This window comes from Opisthocomus hoazin, chromosome 9, assembly GCF_030867145.1.
Source record: "Opisthocomus hoazin isolate bOpiHoa1 chromosome 9, bOpiHoa1.hap1, whole genome shotgun sequence".
In the NCBI taxonomy this organism is placed as follows: domain Eukaryota; kingdom Metazoa; phylum Chordata; class Aves; order Opisthocomiformes; family Opisthocomidae; genus Opisthocomus; species Opisthocomus hoazin.
The window spans coordinates 40,932,724-40,952,142 of record NC_134422.1 but is presented as its reverse complement, the minus strand read 5'-3'; the positions used below and the strand labels follow the sequence as shown (position 1 = coordinate 40,952,142).

At 39.5% G+C, this 19,419-nt stretch overlaps 1 protein-coding gene across 4 annotated transcripts in view; it reads right to left on the bottom strand.

The window, feature by feature from the left end:
- PMS1 (PMS1 homolog 1, mismatch repair system component) overlaps positions 1 to 19,419 on the bottom strand; it is a 46,678-nt gene that overhangs the window by 13,288 nt on the left and 13,971 nt on the right. For 3 of the 4 annotated variants that reach the window (XM_075429802.1, XM_075429801.1, XM_075429800.1), the window contains exons 7-10: positions 12,014 to 12,130; positions 8,256 to 8,378; positions 6,148 to 6,291; positions 3,945 to 4,840 (exon numbers count right to left, since the gene is read on the bottom strand). In XM_075429802.1, the coding sequence (XP_075285917.1) occupies positions 3,945 to 4,840; positions 6,148 to 6,291; positions 8,256 to 8,378; positions 12,014 to 12,130 (1,280 nt within the window). The remainder of the gene's footprint in view (positions 1 to 3,944; positions 4,841 to 6,147; positions 6,292 to 8,255; positions 8,379 to 12,013; positions 12,131 to 19,419) is intronic. The other variant, XM_075429803.1, reaches the window with a different exon arrangement.

The window sequence follows — 19,419 nt, the reverse complement described above, 5'->3', positions numbered from 1 at the left end:
CACTTTTTTTTTAATCCCAAATACATTTATAGCGTTGACCAGATCAATAAATACTTTGTTTTGAATAGACCCAATTGTAACTCAGGGGAATATTTAACTATAAGAGAACTGAGCTTTCAGTGACACACTGATAATCCAAAACAAAAGCACTTCCAAAGAAAGTTCAATTTGCCTGTCATTTTAGGCTACCATCAGAAAAATTCTAGCCTTACAAGCTTTGACCGTGAGGGTTTTGCAAATCCATATACATCACTACCAGCCATTTGCTCAGAATCAAAGAAAATAGCAGGTTTACAAACTATGAGGGAACACCTTTGCCTTTTTAAAAATCCTTCCACAGAGGCAAGTGTAATCAACAAGTGCTACAAGAACAGTTTCTTCTCTGCTTTGTGAATTAAGACTGTAAAATCAGGATCCTTTCCTGAAGGTGCAAAACTTAAAGTCAAGGAAATTTGCAAAAAATGGGTGTAAGGAGGGAGTGGAAGACTAGAATGAAATCTAGTTTCAGAGGCAGCTTTGGTTTAACTAGAAAAACAGATCCACAATTTATTATTTTCCCCTTGCATCTTAAACCCACATGAAATATTTAGCATATAAAAAAAACCTTTTAACATAAGGTCTCTCAGATGTCAAGAGACAAATAATCTGAATTTGACTATCTGGGGTAAACTCTGTCCGGAAATGGCCATTTGTGTAGATTCATATGTGGCCAGAATAGACAGGCATCCCATTCTGAATGTAACACATCTCAGCATCAGCCTCTTCACCTAATGAAATCAAATCAACTCAAACTATTACAAAGAGTAAGTATTACATTCCACTTTTGTGTTTCCTTGCCTTGTGAAAATTTTAAAAAAAGCTTTTAATTGCCCATATCAGCTTTTCAGTCTACTTCCAAAACGCATAGGTTTCAGGTGACTAGCACTGTTTCCTAGGAGTGGACAACACGGACCTACTATTATGACTGAAGAGATGCTGGGGACAAGCAACAGGATGGAAGGACTGATATCCATTATTAACACCATTATGCATGATTAATATCTGGCAGTATATGAATGGAGCTGGCTGGAGACATGATGGATGGCCAATGACCAGATGGTACCACCAAATGACCTCCATCCAAAGGAAAGAACATGTTATCTAGAAGGTTGAAATACAGTAAAAAAGAATTTTTCTGGAATTGCTAGGCAAGCGTATTTATGTCAGTGTGAAAGAGTTGCACATAACACACACACACAAAAGCCAGGAGATGCATGGGAAGTTTATCAGGCAATAAAAAGCCACCACACACGAGCTAGTTACTGCTAGCCACTAAGGACTGTCTATGTGCACACTCTTACCTGTCAACAGTCAGCAAAGGCCATGCTACCTGAAATGTTTCTCCCAAGGTACAAATATACTCATGAAGAATTACCAGAGAGTGCTGACAAGGTAATCTGTCAGTCCCATGATAATGTGTGTGTAGCTCTGAACCTTTCCTACTGCACTTTCGGGATAACGACTGCTGCCACTGTCATGGCACTTGGAGGGATTTCTTTCACGCTCACCTGAGCCTGACATGCAAGTAATATTAAGGCCAGAAACATAAGCAAGCAGTATTAAGTAAGGGCAGAGCGAGTGCAAGAAATTAAATCCTGGCTTTGCAAAGCAGGGGGACATGCAATGCTGCCAACATGGACACGCATGGAAGCTTTCCTCTTCTATTATAACCTAAAGACCATAACATTTTACATTCCGGTTGAGTAATAAATGCTGGCTTGTTTTGAAAAGGCTATCCTATGTCAGTGTGAGACATCTGTTGGTTGTACTGCTCCCAAAAGGGATTTAAACTCATTTAGACCTGCTGGAGGAGCCACAAAGAGAGATGCTGAAGCCAAGCAAACCCATTGTGACATAAAAGCGTGACTTTATCACAGAAGGCTGGAGGACTAGAGCCCAGGAAGGGTGGTGTCTTGCCAGCAAGGCTGCACGAAGTTGGAGGTACAGTGTGCTCAGCAGAACTGTGGCACCTTGGCTGCCCTGTCGTATATACATTTGTTGTTACCTCTAGGTGGCCCAATTTATCCAGAGTATCTGGTAGGGAAGACTGACGTTCTCTGCCAGACATACAACAGTTCTTCCAGATTGTTGCCTTGGAGGAAAAGATGTCTGTGTATCTCTTCCTATTTGTTATTTTCTGAGGCAATTTTAAAAGATCAAAAGCAGAAAAGAGGTACACCAAAGCCGAAATGTATGGATACAACTAGTGATAAATTTTTCATTCACTTCAGCATCCACTGGATCATACTGCATTCCACCCTACATACAAGGAAAACTTCATTACCAGAGAGGTCTCCTCCTTGAACTAATACAAAGTTAATCTGTAGGCACACTCTTAAACATAACAGTTGTACCAGGAAAGCAACCATGAAATCTCAAAAGCTAAAGCAGAGCACATTAAAATTTTCTGAAACAGCTGGCAGAACCTTTTGTTTCGTTTCATTAAAAACATTAATATAAGTGGAGTAGATTTCTACTATTACATTTATATTTCTGCTAACGCGGAGATGGACAAAACACTTTCTCACACGTATGGTTTTGTGATCACAGCACGTTGCTTGCTTAGTGAGCTTTAAGTCAGCTAAATCAGAAGCTAGATTAAAAAGGTATGATGGTATTCAGAACAATGCAGATGTTTTCAAACAAACCAAGTCAAGAAGTCAAGGAAAAAACAGATATATTAATAGTAATTCAATAGGTATAGCTTTCCTTTCTTACCATTCTCCTAATGGAATCTCTCATTAGTGTTAAAATCACACTGTTTTGGCTAATATAATTTCCTTTGCAGTGGTCTTTCTTAATTCCCTCTCCTTGCTTCCATAACGTGAAGAAAACACATTTTCACAACACTTCCAATGAGTTTGTTCTTCAGAACCAAAACTTCCTTTCCCAAACTTTCTGCTACAAATCACAATATGCGTTCAAATCATCACATGTAGAACTAGTGAAGAATCTTCCTCATTTGTGTCATGCCCTACAGTGTTTTACGTTTCGTAAAATCACAAACAAGATGTGGAAGGTTTGGCATTTCTTTTTTTTTTAAACTGTCTTAGAGTGTCTCAAAATCTGTTATTCTAATTCACCTTGTATTATGGTAAAAGTTCCACATAAAGGACAACCTTTGCCTAATATTTTAACTAATCCAACCCCCGCCCCAAATTAGGCTAAAATATTTCCCTTACTTGCAGATGGATTTCAAAAACTCAGGGAAAATTCATTTTAGAAAAATAGGGAAATTAGCTATTCAGATTGTAATCTAAGAAGAGATTTGGTTTTGATGGAAAAAGATTAAAATTCAAACTGTACTACACACTCTGAACCAGCACTGGAATAGCTGTTTAGGGGGGGAAAGAAATTCCTTGTGTCATTTGATTGGGTTTTATAAATACAATGCTGAGGTAGCCTGGTTTGGGATACGTACTAAATTTAGAGGAAAGGAGTTTACCAAATGTTTGAGAACTAAAGATCCAAAAAAAATTTCTCACTTTGTAGCAATACAAAAAGAACTGTTCGTTGGAAAAGCTCTGGAGGAACTACACCATGCCTCATCCATCACCGTGCTGGTTTTCATTGACAGTGAGTGACAACAGGCAGCCAGCCCTTAGAAAACAGAAGTTTGCAGGATGCAAACAGTACATTTTCTTGCCTGTTATCTCGAAACAGCAATTCAGCAAAGCCTGACCTAACTGCTGCATGGCACAGTGACAGAATGAGGAACTCAAGCCAGCAATGCATGGCTGCACACAGCGGAAGATGACAACTAGATATTGACACTGATCTTGAAAAGTCATTTTCTGCTCTATTTTTTCATAAATAACTGGGAAGTTATAATTTTTTTTAATTCACTGCAGGTGACTCACTAGTAACTACCAGATTTAGAAAGAAGCCACAGCCTGAAAACTTACTTCTTTTTTTCCTCTTCATTCAAATTCTTCCACTGCTCTTCAATTTTCAGCAGGATGTCCTCCATGCTGGTCTTTGGATTATCAGTTACCAGTTTTGGACGACATTCTTGAGTGAAAAATCCAATTGCAGACTTCGGTTTCCTTATTATTCTGCTACTAATTAAGTCATAAGCCGTCACCTGTCCGAATTTATCACTTATCACATTTCTTTTCTTCATGCTTTGATTTGAGATCTGTGGATCATTGCTTTGTTCACCAGTACGTTCATTTCGCGTATTAACTGTTCCTCCAACTTCAGGAACCAAAATCTTAACAGGTTCCAGGTTGTCTCCCAGAGAGTTTTTAAATCCATTTCCCATACTCCAATCATCAGCAGAGATTTCAGCTAAGTCTTTAAGGACTAAGGCCTCCTCATTTTCTTCTATTTCGTTAGTATTCTCAGAACTCAAACGACGCTCATCGGCTTTTTTAGACTTGGAGTCAACAGGAACACCATTACTTTGGATATCAGTCATCTTCTGTCCATTCCGTTCCTCCTCACACAATAAATTTAAGGAACTGTCTGGAACAGCATCACTCTTAGAAACCTCTCTTTTGTCCAGGCAACTATGTACATTATCACCACAAAATGTCTGATGATTTAAGCAGATCTCTGTGTTTTTTCCTGCTTGACAGTTTTGCACGTCACTGCTGAATGAAAGGAATGAAGTACGAGCATGTAGATCATCGTTTCCAGATGGTCCCATTTCGTTAACAACCACATCTGTTTGTTCTGTTCGATGGACAAACATGTCTTCTGAGGTAACATCTGTTTTATTACTTTCACCAGGGACTGTAGCAGGTAGTGGCCCATACAGTGATTTCAACACATTTTCAACAGCAAGTAAGACAGATTCCTGGAAAAAAGAAAAAAAGGAAACAAACCAGAAACGCCACACACACAAGCACACCTGAAAATGTAACTGACAGATATTGAGAATACAGAGCAATAAGCACAGTGATCTTATTCAGAGTATTTTTCAGACAAATCTGGACAAATTATTGCATTTCACTCATTCACACATGCTCAAAAAGACCCCGAACTGGACACCTTTGGCCTGAAATATTTCGTGATAGTCATTCTGCTTCACTGGTTTACTCTGATATCACAAAACTGATTAACTGCTTGCTTTGTAACAGGGCACTGACTGAGGAAACCAGTATTAGGTAAAGCTATTCCCACCTCACTTGGAGTTAGAAGCTCATAGTCAAGCCAGATGCACCACTAACATCCCATTTCATGTAAGTGTGTTTTTGCAGGTACTTTTATGGCGCATGCTTCCAAGACAGCTTTGCACCAAATGATGGAAATGAAAAAAAGAAAAATCCCACAAAATAAAAAAAAGAAAAAGAAAAACCAATCCTTTTTCTAAAGCCAAAGGAATGTTTTAAATTAGATCAAACATGAGAAGGCTGTGTTAATTTTCATACAAGTGACGCTTAACAGTCAGTAGATTTGCAAGATTAACATAGACAAATACAAGAACTTTCAGTGAAGAAGAAGATTAACGTACTGGTGTGACTACCTACGCTCACTTTGAATAACCACCTTACCTACGCAGCCTTCTTAATTTCTGTGGCGCTATTTCTCATATGAAGTGCTAATAAGTGAAGATCAGTTCACGGAAATACATCACTACACAGCCTCTAGAATATGGGCATATACGGTCTAAATTTCAGGTCTTGATAGTATGAACAGGATACCCTGAAACTTAAGTGATGTCAACAATAATCTGTATACATAAATGGGACTGCTTTCACCACTCAAATTCCCACCCCCCCCAATTAGTGTATGCAGTGTATAAAAAGTGATTACTTAGTATAATTACGAAGCTAAGCATGAGATTTATTTAAGGACACACACCATAATTCCATTTAGCTTCTCTCACTGTCAAGCCATCTGGAAACCAAATGATATACATATGTATCTGACAGCACAAAAATGATCTATGAAATCAACTGGGAAATGAATTTTGTATAATCCTCCACTTAGCTTGTTGAATATTTTTCAGATAAAACCTCCTGTGGTAAAGGCAAGCTATCATGTAACAAAAAATTCAGTGGCACTGTTTACCTTCAAATATTTCAGTAGTCCCAGAAGCCCTTCCTATGCTTACGTAAGTAAAAAGTTGACAACTCAAAAACAGCTTAAGGCATTAGTTACCTTATAATGCAGTAAAACTTGAGTTTTATCAGGTGTTAAATTCACATCCACAGCAGAGGCAGGTACAGTAATATTCAAAAAGAAAACTGGGTATAAACGAGTACAGTCCTTGCGCGTCACCAGACTGTAGTACTGTCGAATTAACTACAGATTGATTTAATAAAGACATGTCAGAAAGGCAATAAAATAGATACAAAGGCACAGAAACAAGATCTGACATTACAAAAGCATAGCCGGTTTGTTGGCAGGTTGTTCTGAAGTTAAAGGAATGCTAAAAACATCCTCGTGGGTATGCACGTATGCTGGAATAATCACCAAAGGGGCAGCTATTGATCGTTTCCACGTCTTCATGGCTAAATTTAAAAAAAAAAAAAAACTAAACCCAACCCAATTCAAAGACACTTCGAGTAGCTACTCTGACCTTCTGAATGAATGTATTGATCTCACTTGGAAGAACAGATATGATACGGCCAGAATGGACTGCAACTCCAATACTCACTTCCTCAGTCAACATAAATGCTGCTTTTGTTTTTTAAAGAAAATCTACTTCTATAGCATGCAACTACACTGTTGGCTCTTTCAGCCAAACTAAAATCTGAGAAAGCAGCACTTGCACCACAGACTTGTCCTTTTCCCAAAACAGGATTCATTTGTTCCTTTTATTAACCCAATTATAAATTTACAGCTTCTCCTCAAACTCTGCTTGCACTTACTATTTTCTCTACAATCCTCCCAAAAACGACAAAATTATTTAGCTGTTTCAGAATTGTTGTCTTGTTAACTAGAATGATCAAATAAAGATCCTCGCACTTCTCTCTAGTATCAGGGATCCTTCAACACACATACATAGCGTAGAAAAGAATACATTAACAAGACAAAAAAAAATTAAAGTGTAAAAACTGAGGAGCCACTGCAGATTAAATTTTTTACTTAATTTTTAATTCTTAAATGTTGTTTAATATTAAACTTATCTAAATATTTTCAAGTTATTTTAACCTTAACATTCCCACAGTCTGTCCTCAGCTGGCACTGAAGTACACATAGCATGGAGACCAAACTAAGTGATCGATAGGTTGTTTTCCAAATCAAAATGTATTCTTACAGGTGAATTGTTATCCTCACCTGGCCAAAAAAAATATATTAAATAACTGGGGAAAAGAAAAAAAAAAGGCAGTGGCAGACTATCACTTGCACTGCTACAAGAACAGCCTTCAGTGAAAAGCAATGTATTTTTACTTGGTATGATGGTACCCTGAATCCCACCTTGAATTTTGGCCTCCATGCTCTGGTTAAAAAACATCAATGTCATGGGATTCAAGCTGAGCTTTAAGCTCCAGCACCCAGGCACATCAAACACTGCGAGGTGATGGATTACCTTTATTTGTCACTTAACATACCAACGCAAGTTCAGGGTTTACATCTACACAGCTTTGTTTGCCAACTCAAAACTACTTCATTGTCCCCACTTTAAAACCTGCACATACACTGTGGCATGAACGTGATTTTCTTTTCTGGGGAGGGCAAGGATTAGGACAGCAAGGCTGCTCCAAGGTTCAGCAGTGTGAGAAACCCAAGAGTATCAAATTCTGCCTACACAATGCCTAGCTGTAGCCAATGCTGCTGCACTATCACTTTCATTTTTATTCAATGCATACACAAATTTAAAGCGAAAACATGTATATTTGCTTCATAAGCCCACAGCAAGAAGTGGATAAAATTCAAAGTTCCTTTTCAGAAGAACTCTCTTACAAGAAACCACATAAAGTTCCCTGATGGAAAACTGCACTGGTGTATTTCTGCGGGCTCATACAAAGGAGGATTCAACTATTCTGGTTTCTTGCACAGAGTATCTGACATTACTTTTTTTTTTTTTTAAGCAGTCTTAAACAGCCTCCAGCTCCGTGGTTGTAAGTGACTGTAACAAATGGAATAGAATTGAGGCACCAGGAGCACCAGACTTGTGGAAGAGGTTTCTGTGGTAAATGCCAGTATCTTCACCTGAAATACTCTATAGTTATTTTATGTGTGGAAAAGGGTGCAGATTGCATAGGTGTCTGTGTCCTGAAGTCACACTTCTATTCCTTGAATAAAAAGCTAGAGAATGTTACCTTCAGTATTTCCTTCTGATGAACTGGACGATTATTTATAAAAACAAAACTCCTTTCTGAACTTGAAAGGCTTGTCAAAGAACTGTCTGACCCAGCTTTTGGGAGAAATCCAGAAAGATTTACCTGCAATGACAGAACAAATACAATACAACAGTCTTCCAAAGAGAACTCCAAAAAGGTTTTTCTAGAGGTGAGATATTAAAATGAAATTGTATGGAATCCAAGTCATTCAAACACGTGCATTGCCTCTTGAAAGTTGTGATACAAAAAAAAAAAAAAGCAAAATGAGGTTGAGGAGGACTGGTTTGTATTTCTTCTCCTCGATCAGTTTATTGAGAGATCGCCTGTTTGAGCTGCCAGTTGCACCAAGTTGCTGCCTGCAGCTGCAGAGAACAACGCCAGCCTGCTTCAGGCTCGCTGACTGTAGGGTTGCCAGCCTAACCCCTGTGCAAGCTAAAGGCATGCACTGCTGCCCAACCTGGTGAAACACCCCAAAGGGGAAAGCTCAAAACACACAATCCCTCCCTTCCTACACTCGGGGCACCTTAAATAGCCTGTCATAGGGCATTTATTCAGGGCACCTAAATTTACCTACGCCACCTGTATCCAAATCATCTGACTCTCAAGTGCTGAGCACCCACGATTCACAGACCGCATCAGAACCTGTGAGGACACAGCACAGCCAAGGACCCTTGCAAAAAAAAAAAAAATCACATGATTTGAGTACCCCACATTAACTCCAAGTTTTAACATTTTTCTGCTGAGCTTCTTCAGCTTAGTTTTTTTTAAGTTAAAACGAGGCTGAAGACTTGTGCTGCCTGTCCCATCACCTCCCCCTCCTCCACCAAGCAACTCTGAAACCGTTGGATCGATTTCAATTCCATCCGATGAAGAAGCAGAAATCCCAAAGATATTATATTTCCACAATTTCTGTGATAACTGACAGCTGTTTGGAGAGGAGAGCCTCAAGTTAATGACCTTACTGAGGAAAAGGCAATTGCAGCTTCTCAAACGCCAGGATCCATCAGCGTGTAAGCACTGACTGCTGACCAGCCTGCACACTGCCCCACACATCGCCCCACTGCCACGTGCCCAAACTCATGGGGGGAAGGAACGCTGGGGCATCGTGAGGATGGATATTGTGAAGATACAGGAAAATCTGGAGAATGCTCTGGTAGCAGGGTGGGTTGCTGAACACAGAAATCAGACCTCGTTAGCTTTGCTTTTGGCAGAACCGCTTGTATTTACTAAAATCCAAATTATCATGCATTTGAAACGGAATTTAAAATCCCTGGGATTTGGCCTATTCTGCCCATTCATCTACGTCACACCAGCTATCTGCTCATGTGCTCCCTTATTCCCTCCTGACCTTGTAACAAGCATTCTGTGCTAAAGCTGGAGTGTTCTGGTCAGCAACGTCGCACATAACCAAACACCACTGGTCAAGTTAAAGAGGTGTCAAATATCTGTTGGATGATTATCAGAAAACAACATGCAGCACTTCTAGACTTTATTCTGCAACTTTAGCACATCCTCCCTGAATGTTCCTCCTCTACACTTCAAGCTCCTTTTCTAACTCCCAAATATTTGTACCAGTCTTTCCCTTCAAACAGTATTTTCCTATACAGACAACAATAAAACAAAACTGAAACTCTCTAAATAACTCATTTAAGAAGTTGCCAGATTTAGAAATGGCTGACTGCTGTTACTATTTAAAGCCACGTGGAGTATCAGTATGCTCATTAGAAGTTAGTAACAATTTCTAAAACTAGTGTCAATTATTAGGATTTTCATATACAAAAGTACATGAAGTATAAAGACAAAAAATATAGAAACTGGAAACTACTACAGAATTTTTGCTTTTAAATTATATCAATTGTTTTCAAAGTTAATACTTTAATAAAAGACAACTTATGCGTGTATTCAAATATATCTGTGTTGAGTGGACAGTAAAAATGTCTTTAAGTACCTATCTTTTTTCCCAGTGGCTTGTATGTCTGCCAAACTTAACCTCTGTAGAAAAGTAAGAGACTAGGAAAATTTCCTGTGTGAGTTGTCAGCCAAAATAGATCCATCCGTTTGCAAGAATGGGGATGTGAAAAGCATAGGTGCTGTTCTGCACATGTATGAAGTGAGTAATTATGAATTTTCTTAGTTTTTATTTTGCAAGTAGCTCCTGAGTCTCCATGCTTTGGAGGCAGCTTAAAGTGTGTTCTTGTTTCATTCAATGCTCATAACAGAGAAGTTTGGAAGAAGGCCAGTCTTTAAAACCCCTGGATTACTTCTTGCAGAAGTTTTAACTGTAAAGTTAGTAAGGTACAGCTCACAGAAAGTCATTTATAGCAGCATTAGTTTTTGTCTTTAGAGTAGTCTTAGCAGTAAAGAAGTGTGAAACCACACAATGAACAAGTAGGAAAGGAAAAGAATTAAAAAGCCCTCTGATCTGTGTACTGAATGAGGCATGGACGTAACGGGAATTAGAAACGCAGCATGTACCTTGTCATTAAATACCTATTCCAACACCTGCACGCAAGGGAGAAAGAGAAGGGTTACACACACGGCCTTAATTCTGTTATTTCATAGTGTTGGGCTGCTTAATTTAGCAGTGTCCATGGTTTCTGAACGTAGATTTGTGCATGAGCAATATGCATGGATCACTTATACACCTATAAATGATGCACGTGGTATTTTACACACTATTTAGAGACAGAGAGAGAGATAGAATGTTCCCCAACTTCTATTCAAGGAAGATGGATGCCTCATGATATAGCAGAGAGGTAATGTGAGAACCTGAGTGCCTCCTTCGAGCTAGTCCCTTCTAAATACCCCCATGTCTTCCCTTCGGAGCCCCCTGCACTCGCCCCATGGGGCACACCCAGCCTGCATTCAGGTAAGAACAACTCTGGATGTTCTGTTCAGACATAAGCAACTAAAACTTTGTAAATTACAAGAAGCAACTTTCCTTCCCCCCGCCATTTCCCTGCATATACGTACTACAAGCATTCTTACAAACATTCTTCGGCACTGTGACTTTACAGATGGTGGTTCATTTCATCCACACAACTGGTCAAGATTTATTACTACAAGATACAGGAAAATGAAACTTCGGAGGATCAGCAAGACTTCTCTTTATTAAGATTCTCCACTAAAAGTGGACGCAGAGTAAAAATTTTTTTGAAAATATTAGACAAAGCAGAGTATCACGGGGAATTCCCCCAATTTCAACAGGGGCAAAGAAAGCCAAGTGCACTAAATTTTCTGAAAACTAACTAGTATTTCCTTGAAATATATGTTTTGTGGAAATTTTGTATAACATGTCTTCTAAGTATGTGTTTCTTTTGCTGCTCAGGTGTCCCTCACTGAAATTGAGGGAATATTCTTTACAGTATCAGGCTAAGAGGCCACGAGGATAAGAACGATATAAATGCTGTCTGCAGAGCACAACCTGCCTGTGGGCCAGGAATCCCAAATTAGACAGCTCTGAGCAATCAGCAATTCTGCATTTGTCATCACAACTGTTTTTACTGCCATTTGATCAGTGCCACATGAGTCCTGACTAGATGATTCTTGGAGTGGATTTTCAACCACCAAACCAATTAATTTTACAGAGAGGACAGCAATAAATGCAAATGCATTAATCAGATGTCAATCTGGAGATATTATTCTCTTTTTCAAAGCCTCCTTCTTTGCAAATACTGATTTAGCTCTCTTCGTTGACCTGCTGTAAGTGAATTTGGGAGAAGGAAGTTTAAACTCACCTCAGGATCTTCACAGCAGTGTTGAAAAGGTACCATACTGCCCATAACGGCTGTTCCCAGAACTGACATACAGGCCATTTTGTGATCCGACACCTTGGTCTTCTGCCAAATAACTGCCTGAAACAAATGGCACAGAGTCAAATTTTTGACATTATATTTATATTTGTTGAACTCAAGTCATGTCTATGCACATGCATATGCAACTGCACACATACTGTATATGTAACATTCTGTACTTTGACCCTCTTACATTCACAACTTTCAGTGTTAACACACACGATATGGTACTTTTTGGCATGTCTTCTCACATTGTATTACTTATTTAGACTCGTAGCGATCAGAAAATTGAGCAAAGCTTGTATTTATAGATGTTACATGGCTAATCTGGACTTCTGCACCTGAAACAATTGTTAAAAATAGATCAATAAAAACACTACTTCTCCTCTTAGATCTATAGCAATAGGCCAAGTGTTTTTATGGAGCGTATAAATTGAGGATTTATGACGTGTCTCTGGCATGCTGGTCAGCATTTGAAGGACTTAAAAGGCAGGCCATTTTGACAGAAATCAGGCTATTAGACATCCATTCATAGCTCTCATCTGGATACTCTAGGTCGATGACAAGCCTGTTACTCAGCAAGGAAAGCCGTTTCTAAGGAAGTATTTATAAGGAAAGCAGTTGTTTGTCTAACGAAAACTTCGTAGAAGTTAGAAAGATAGAAGGGTATCTGTTCTATTAGCTATGTTTAATAAATACAGTGAGGCAGCATGAACCGCACCTTGCATCAGAAGTTACCTGTTCAGTCCACTCACACATGAAGTACTAACTACTTTGGGAGGGGAAATTTAGTCTCTCACTAGTGAGAAGTCCTATCCTAAACGGCCACAAATTTAACTCTGAATCTGCTGACTTCTATCGCTGTGTATCAACAATAAAAAATTTTTGCTTAGTTGGCTTTCTCCTTCTAGGCAATCGAGACTGCTAAATTCAGATACTCTTTACATCTATTTCTGTCGCTGTTCGCTGACTGAGTGTGTTTCAGCACGCAACATTCAAACACAACAGGAGAAAAAAAGTGCAGCAACTTGCTTGTTAAATCTGATATTACAGTGCTGGTTTAAAACTGATGTTTTTAATAGGTGCTATGTGTCCAATAAATTAAAAACAAGTTCACAGTATTCTGGTACAGGATGTTATGTGAAAGCATGGTGAGCAAGCAAAGAATACACACGCACCCATCTCAAGAAATGCAATACATAGCCTTAAAATTCCACCTGTCCAGTGGGATATTTGCTGGCCTTGAGGGGTGAATTCCAAGGAAGAACACGGTGCTTCTGTAAAACGATATTCCTTCCTATAAGACAGGTGGAATTTTTAAAGCTTTAAGACTGTTGAGCCTCAAACTGTTCCTCAAATCTTTAATTTTCCATTTCCACGTACACTCTGCAGCACTGTCACGTGGGGCTTTTTAGTCCTGCCGGAATCTAACTCACCTCCTGCACACCAGCCTGACAGCCCTTCGATCACAGCTCTGCCACCCTACAGCAAGTGTGAACTTCCCAGACGTAAAAGACAATTTATGTCAGGGAGGGCAGGGAATACTCAAAGCAGAGAAACAGAAAGAAGTGAGCAGAGCCATGGGGTGGGTGTCCACAGCCCTGGCAGGGAGAGTCCCCACTGTGCTTCAGCAGCAGGCAGCAGCGAAGGACAGCCCGGGGCTGCCCAAAGCACACTGCCTCTCAGCCTCTCTCCTCCACACCTGCTGTAAATCTCCTCAAAGACATTTCGGAGTGATGAAAGAATTTGTCCTCTTTAGAGCTCCTCTTATAAAACATATCCTGTACTGCTTCTATTTTAAAATTGATTACTTAAAATGGAAACACCAAGTGCCAAGCAATTTTTTCTTTACTGGATATATTTTAAATTAAATGCTTGTGACCAAACTGAGAAAGACACTTGTTACATGACTAATACAAACACCATGCTGTTTATTTTAGGTCACACTAGTGTGATGCTGCAGGTACAGATATAAATCTTAGCTGCTGATTAATGCAAGGTTATTACACTGCTTGACCTGCTGAACGGCCGATACTCAGGACTGTGAAAGGTCACTTCAGTAAGGTGGTTTTAAGAAAGCTGTGGAAAATGAGAACTTATTAAATGCAAACTTGCTAAAAGTAGACACTGTTAATAAGTTCAGGCAGTATTTTTTAACTAGTAGTATTATTTGTCAGACACTAACACCCAGAACTATAGACAAAATTTTAGAAATTAGTTACCACTGGAGGTTAAAGCCTACATACTGAAGAGATCAGGCAACTCCTAAATTTCTATACTATATAAACACAGCATAGATTGTGTATTCGTTTTTAGCCCTGACTGCACATTAAAAGCAACAACATAGGAACAGCTGGTAATTCAAAGAAAATTATTTTTCTAGATCCTCCAGATGTATCAACAGGCATTAAAGAATTCACAAAGAAACCATGCCTGTTCCATTTATTTTAGAAAGTGCCTGTTTCCATAAGGTTCCTGCAATACCCTATTTTAACCTTGCTCATACCCTTTAGTTTAGCTAAAAATACATACCCACACACCCCCCTCATACTTTTTTTGTAGGTCATATAAAGCGAGTGTCCAGGATGAGCCAAGGAAGAATCTGACTCTAGTCAGTATGATGACACTGCAGAAACAGCCTACTCAAAGATATATTATTACCTATGGCCCATCTTAGGTTTTGCTAGAGCTAGCCAAATATATCCCACCTCCCTCCTTGTTTCATTGAAGGGGATTACAGGATCTAGATCTTACAAAATGCCATAATGTATATAAAAATCTGCTGCACATATACAGAAGATAAATACCCGTGTGTATGTATTTCTCCACCCCCATCCAGCCCTAGGACATACACATACGCATACTGTTGTGGAGGATGACAACGTACACGCACACAAGGAGCGGACACTTCTTATTTCAGGATGCATACACACAGTCCAGAAGGATCCTGAAAAACGTGTAGAGAGTGGAGAAAAGAGTATGCAACCTCTCTCCATTGGGGTCCCTAGCATATAATGCTAAGGAGCTGCTTATTATTTGTCTCCTCAAAGATACCAAGGAAAGATAGAGAAAAAAATGCAGCCACTCCTCATCCCCGAATATCCTTCGTATTTTAGAACTTCTACAGCAGCCACAATGATTTGCAATCACTAACAAAAGAAAAATCTTAACTAGAGCTGGGGACTGGATGCTGCTGTTGACTGTGGCTACTTCAGTGCAACCATGATTCTAGGAGTCAGATTCATCCTGTTTACTGTATTACTACATTACGGCAGTAACTTAACCAAGGGGACTTTCACCACCCAGAAACCAACTATTTTCTGTAATTATTTTGAGACAATCATCATGTTATTTCTCCTGTATTAAAATCTGAGGGTGTAAAAATCTAGCAGAGCAAGCACTGTCCACGGACTGTAGGTTGGTAACGTAACATGAGTCAGCTCTGTAAAAAAGAACTGTATTTCACAGTCTCTCTGATTTTGTTTTACACGCTGCAGAAATCCGGTCACCCTGGCATCTGAGATCTCACTGCAGACAGTTAACTCTTTGGGCCAGTATGTTCCTCAGCTTTCCTGACTTCAAACCTAATCGATTGTTGGGCTCCAACAAAACTGAAAACATTGCTGCCTACCCATTGAAAGGGCATACAAAGAGGAGCAAAGCCAGGCAGTAACACCAAAAGTCTGACTTCAGCCAGAGGGAAACAAAAAGACATCACCTTGTACAAGGTGTATGACCTCTTTTGCTTATGATACACACGACACGTAGCTGCAAGGGCTGGCATGTCCTCTACAGCAGAAGAAAATCTGTCAGCTAAGATCAAGGCTTAACCACTTTCTTTAAAGCCCCAGCCTTGAGAAGCGTCAACGTTGTTCATCAGCTCCATGCCATAATCAGTGTCTTGTTTTAACACCAGTGGTAAGTAATCTTACTAAAAGAAAGCTCTTGCATAATCTTCCCTTGAAAACAGAACTCAGGGCAGTTTTTCAATTTAGCATAAAGAAAAATAATGCAACTCTCTACATAATCGTAACTATTTTCCCATATGTTTTATACTTGCCCCTGAGGAATCAGTGGTCCCATCCACTTCATCAGTGATGGTGGGACAACTACCAAGAGAGGTTGTGCAACAGAGAAACTCAAGGCACCATTTTTCCCCTCACCAGATGCAGATGACATATCTATCTATCCCACGGGCATCAGCCATTACAGCTATCCAGGGGATCTGCTGAAAGACAGTCACGTTCCACAGCACGGCTCATCCTACAAATTCTGACATATTTCCTGCTCACATTTCCCTTTTGTGATATGAGAGCACCCTCTCAATGAAAAGGCTTTCTTGAGCATCATGCCGTGGAGAAATGCTTGGCTTTGGGAGCTGGAAGGTAAGTTAGGAGAGGAGCTAAGAGATATTACAAGGAGCCAAGGACCTTCATCTGGTAACACGTGTCTTCAGAGCCTTTCAAGAATTACAAAGGCTACAGAGAGAGTTCTAAGGTTTCTGGCCACTTTAACCACACATGTTCAACTGTGGGTATTCAGAGCAATTCCAGTTCCACAGCAGAAGAAAAAAAAAAAAGAAGAATAAAACCTCCCAAACAATTAAACTACTGTCAGAAAACCACAGTTTCCAATCCTAAACTGCCATTCAGAGGATATACACCATTACAGTGAATGCCACTTAAACAAAGGAGGTTTAAAAGCCTTTTGTAAAATAGTGGTTAACAAAAGTAACAGACAACATAACTAACTGTGACAAAGTGCATTGGTAAGGAGGAGGGAAAACTCCCAGGCGGCTTTGGAAACCTCCTTTTGCTGCTAACCTCTTTTAAGTGCACAAAGTGAGTGTGAAAGCCTGGCAAGAGCTAAAGGCACATCTCGGATTCTTCAGCACACACTTCCTATGTGAAACAGTAATTGTTTTGCAATTTCAGGCATATACTGTGCTGTCATTTGAAAAAAGTGATGGATGAGAAACTGGAAACCTCAAGGAATTAGTAATAGGATATAAAGCATTTCACCTCTAGGTCACCAGTTCAAATTCAACCAGGTTGGTAGTGACCAAAAGTAGTTACCATCTGGCAGCTGTTCTCTGGCTGATGTAAACTGAGTTGAGGGTCTCAGCGCATTTCCTAGTGGACAGGTGTCCTCATCACAAAAAACACCATAATTAACTCTCTGTTTGGCTTTCTCAGCAAAGCCACTGAACAACGAATGGAAGTAAAGACTGAGCTATATTCCAAGTCAGCATGAATGCATGTTGGGTACAGATTCTTAATTATAATTCCTCTTTATATTTTAAGACACACAGATTAGGGAGGGACTTAATTTATCATCATTACATTAAGCAGAGTAGCCTTTCCAACTCAAGAAAGAGCTCACGTGCTGCTGTTTCTGCTCAATGCAGATTTCTTTTCAACATGCAGCTACAGCAGAGTTTGGAAACACAACGAATGAATGCATAATATAATCCCATTACTAAAACCAGTAAATTTACAATCCCATTATTAAGAACGGTAGATTTACCCTAATGCACTCACTCTGTCTCAAAAGCCCCTTATTACAGAAGACTCGGACACAGAAAACAAACTGTTTTGGGACTGTTGCATACAGGTTGAGATTATCCAACTTTGGAAATAAGAGCAGACTTACCATAATAAAAAAAAATATGAAGATGGCATCCTTTAGGTCAACACCAACCACGGCGGGGGTTTGGGGAAGAATACCATCCACAGTTCTAATAATAGCTTTAAAATGCATCTCTTGCAGCTAAAAGTTCTGATTCATGTCTCTCTCAAGGAACAAACAAGACAGAGCTCTAGGCTGAACTGTGTGTGGCCAAGGCTTCACAATATTATGCATGGAAAACAACGGGGGGGGGGGGAGTACTCCTTTATGCAGATTTTTCCTCAACAGGAACCAGGAAAATTTCTTGAGTCTACACATGGCCCACCTGTGCTCTGCACAAGACATGGGACCATCTGCACATGCCATGCGTACGGCATGACCTGCTGATAGGCACCATCTGAACCACCTGTCGGCATAATTTGTTCAGCTCCATTATATCTGAAATTGTTAAAACGGGTATAGTTATCATATGCCCTCTCTCATTTTGGTGTTTGTGGAATAAAGGCAACTAGAACAGAATTAAAGTATCCCATGCCTTTCAACACGCAAAGCATTTCTTGAACATCAGTGGCTTGTAAGCCTGAGCCAAGGGCTACTGGTGCTGAACAGTGAAGAGTGGGAAAAGTTGTTCCAGGGAAAAACCCTACCCCAACTTGGCTAAAATACAGCCAGAGCTCATAGGTGGCTAGAACATGGCACTTCGGGCTGAAGAGTTTGACGTGGTTCAAGCGGTAGCTGACTCTGGAATGTTCTTAGCACGCCTTCAGATAATGTTAACTTTAAATAAACTTGCTGAATACTCATGTAAATTATTTCCATTTGGCTGTCTCATTATTCAATATGCTTTCAAGGAACATGGTGATGAAAGAAGAAAAATACCTCTTTCTAACATAACCATACTGGCAAGAGGATCAACATTATCAGTATTCAAAGAATGTCTTGGCAGGATAAACCTTCATAAAAAGAAGGAGCACTAGCTAATCCAAGTTGTCAAAATAGCAATAGTACTTCAAGGGTTGATCTGCAAAGTGATTCATTATTTATTGCTAATGCAAACAAAACATTCTGAGCAGAAAGAGCAATCGAGTATTTCCTATCTCAGAAATCCACTGACAGAGAGTACACAACATGAACCCTAGGGTGACTGACAAAAGGACATCTATTTTCTTCTGTTTCCTATACTAGAAAACAACCCAAAGGCAGGAAAAGCATCGTGGTTCTTCACAGAAATTGGACACTTAATGGTAATGTTTTCTGAACTAAGACAGATATGAAATGTGGCACAATAACAGGAAAAATTTCTGGAAATTTCACTCAGAAGCACAAGACACACACTTTCAAAAAAACCCATGGTGGAAATAAAACATGCAATGTATTGTGCATCCTAAAAACATATATACATTAAACAGCTCAATCAGAGGCCTGATTTGTCAGAAGAGGTTCCTGCTAGAATCAACCAGGAAATCATTTTCAGATGCCTAAACTCAGAAACTTCCATGAAAGTTTCAGCCTCATTATGCTCTTCCTCAGCAAAGCACAGGCTATGCTTTCCTTCATTTCTTATAAAATACAGGACTTTAAAGACTTTTTTTTTTAATGCACTGGTTCTGTCATTTATTTTCAAAATTTCTTTGAAATACACTGACTTACACTTTTTTACTGACTACCCTTTCTACTCTTTCAATCCATCTTCCCTCGTCTCCTTCTGTAATACCTCATCT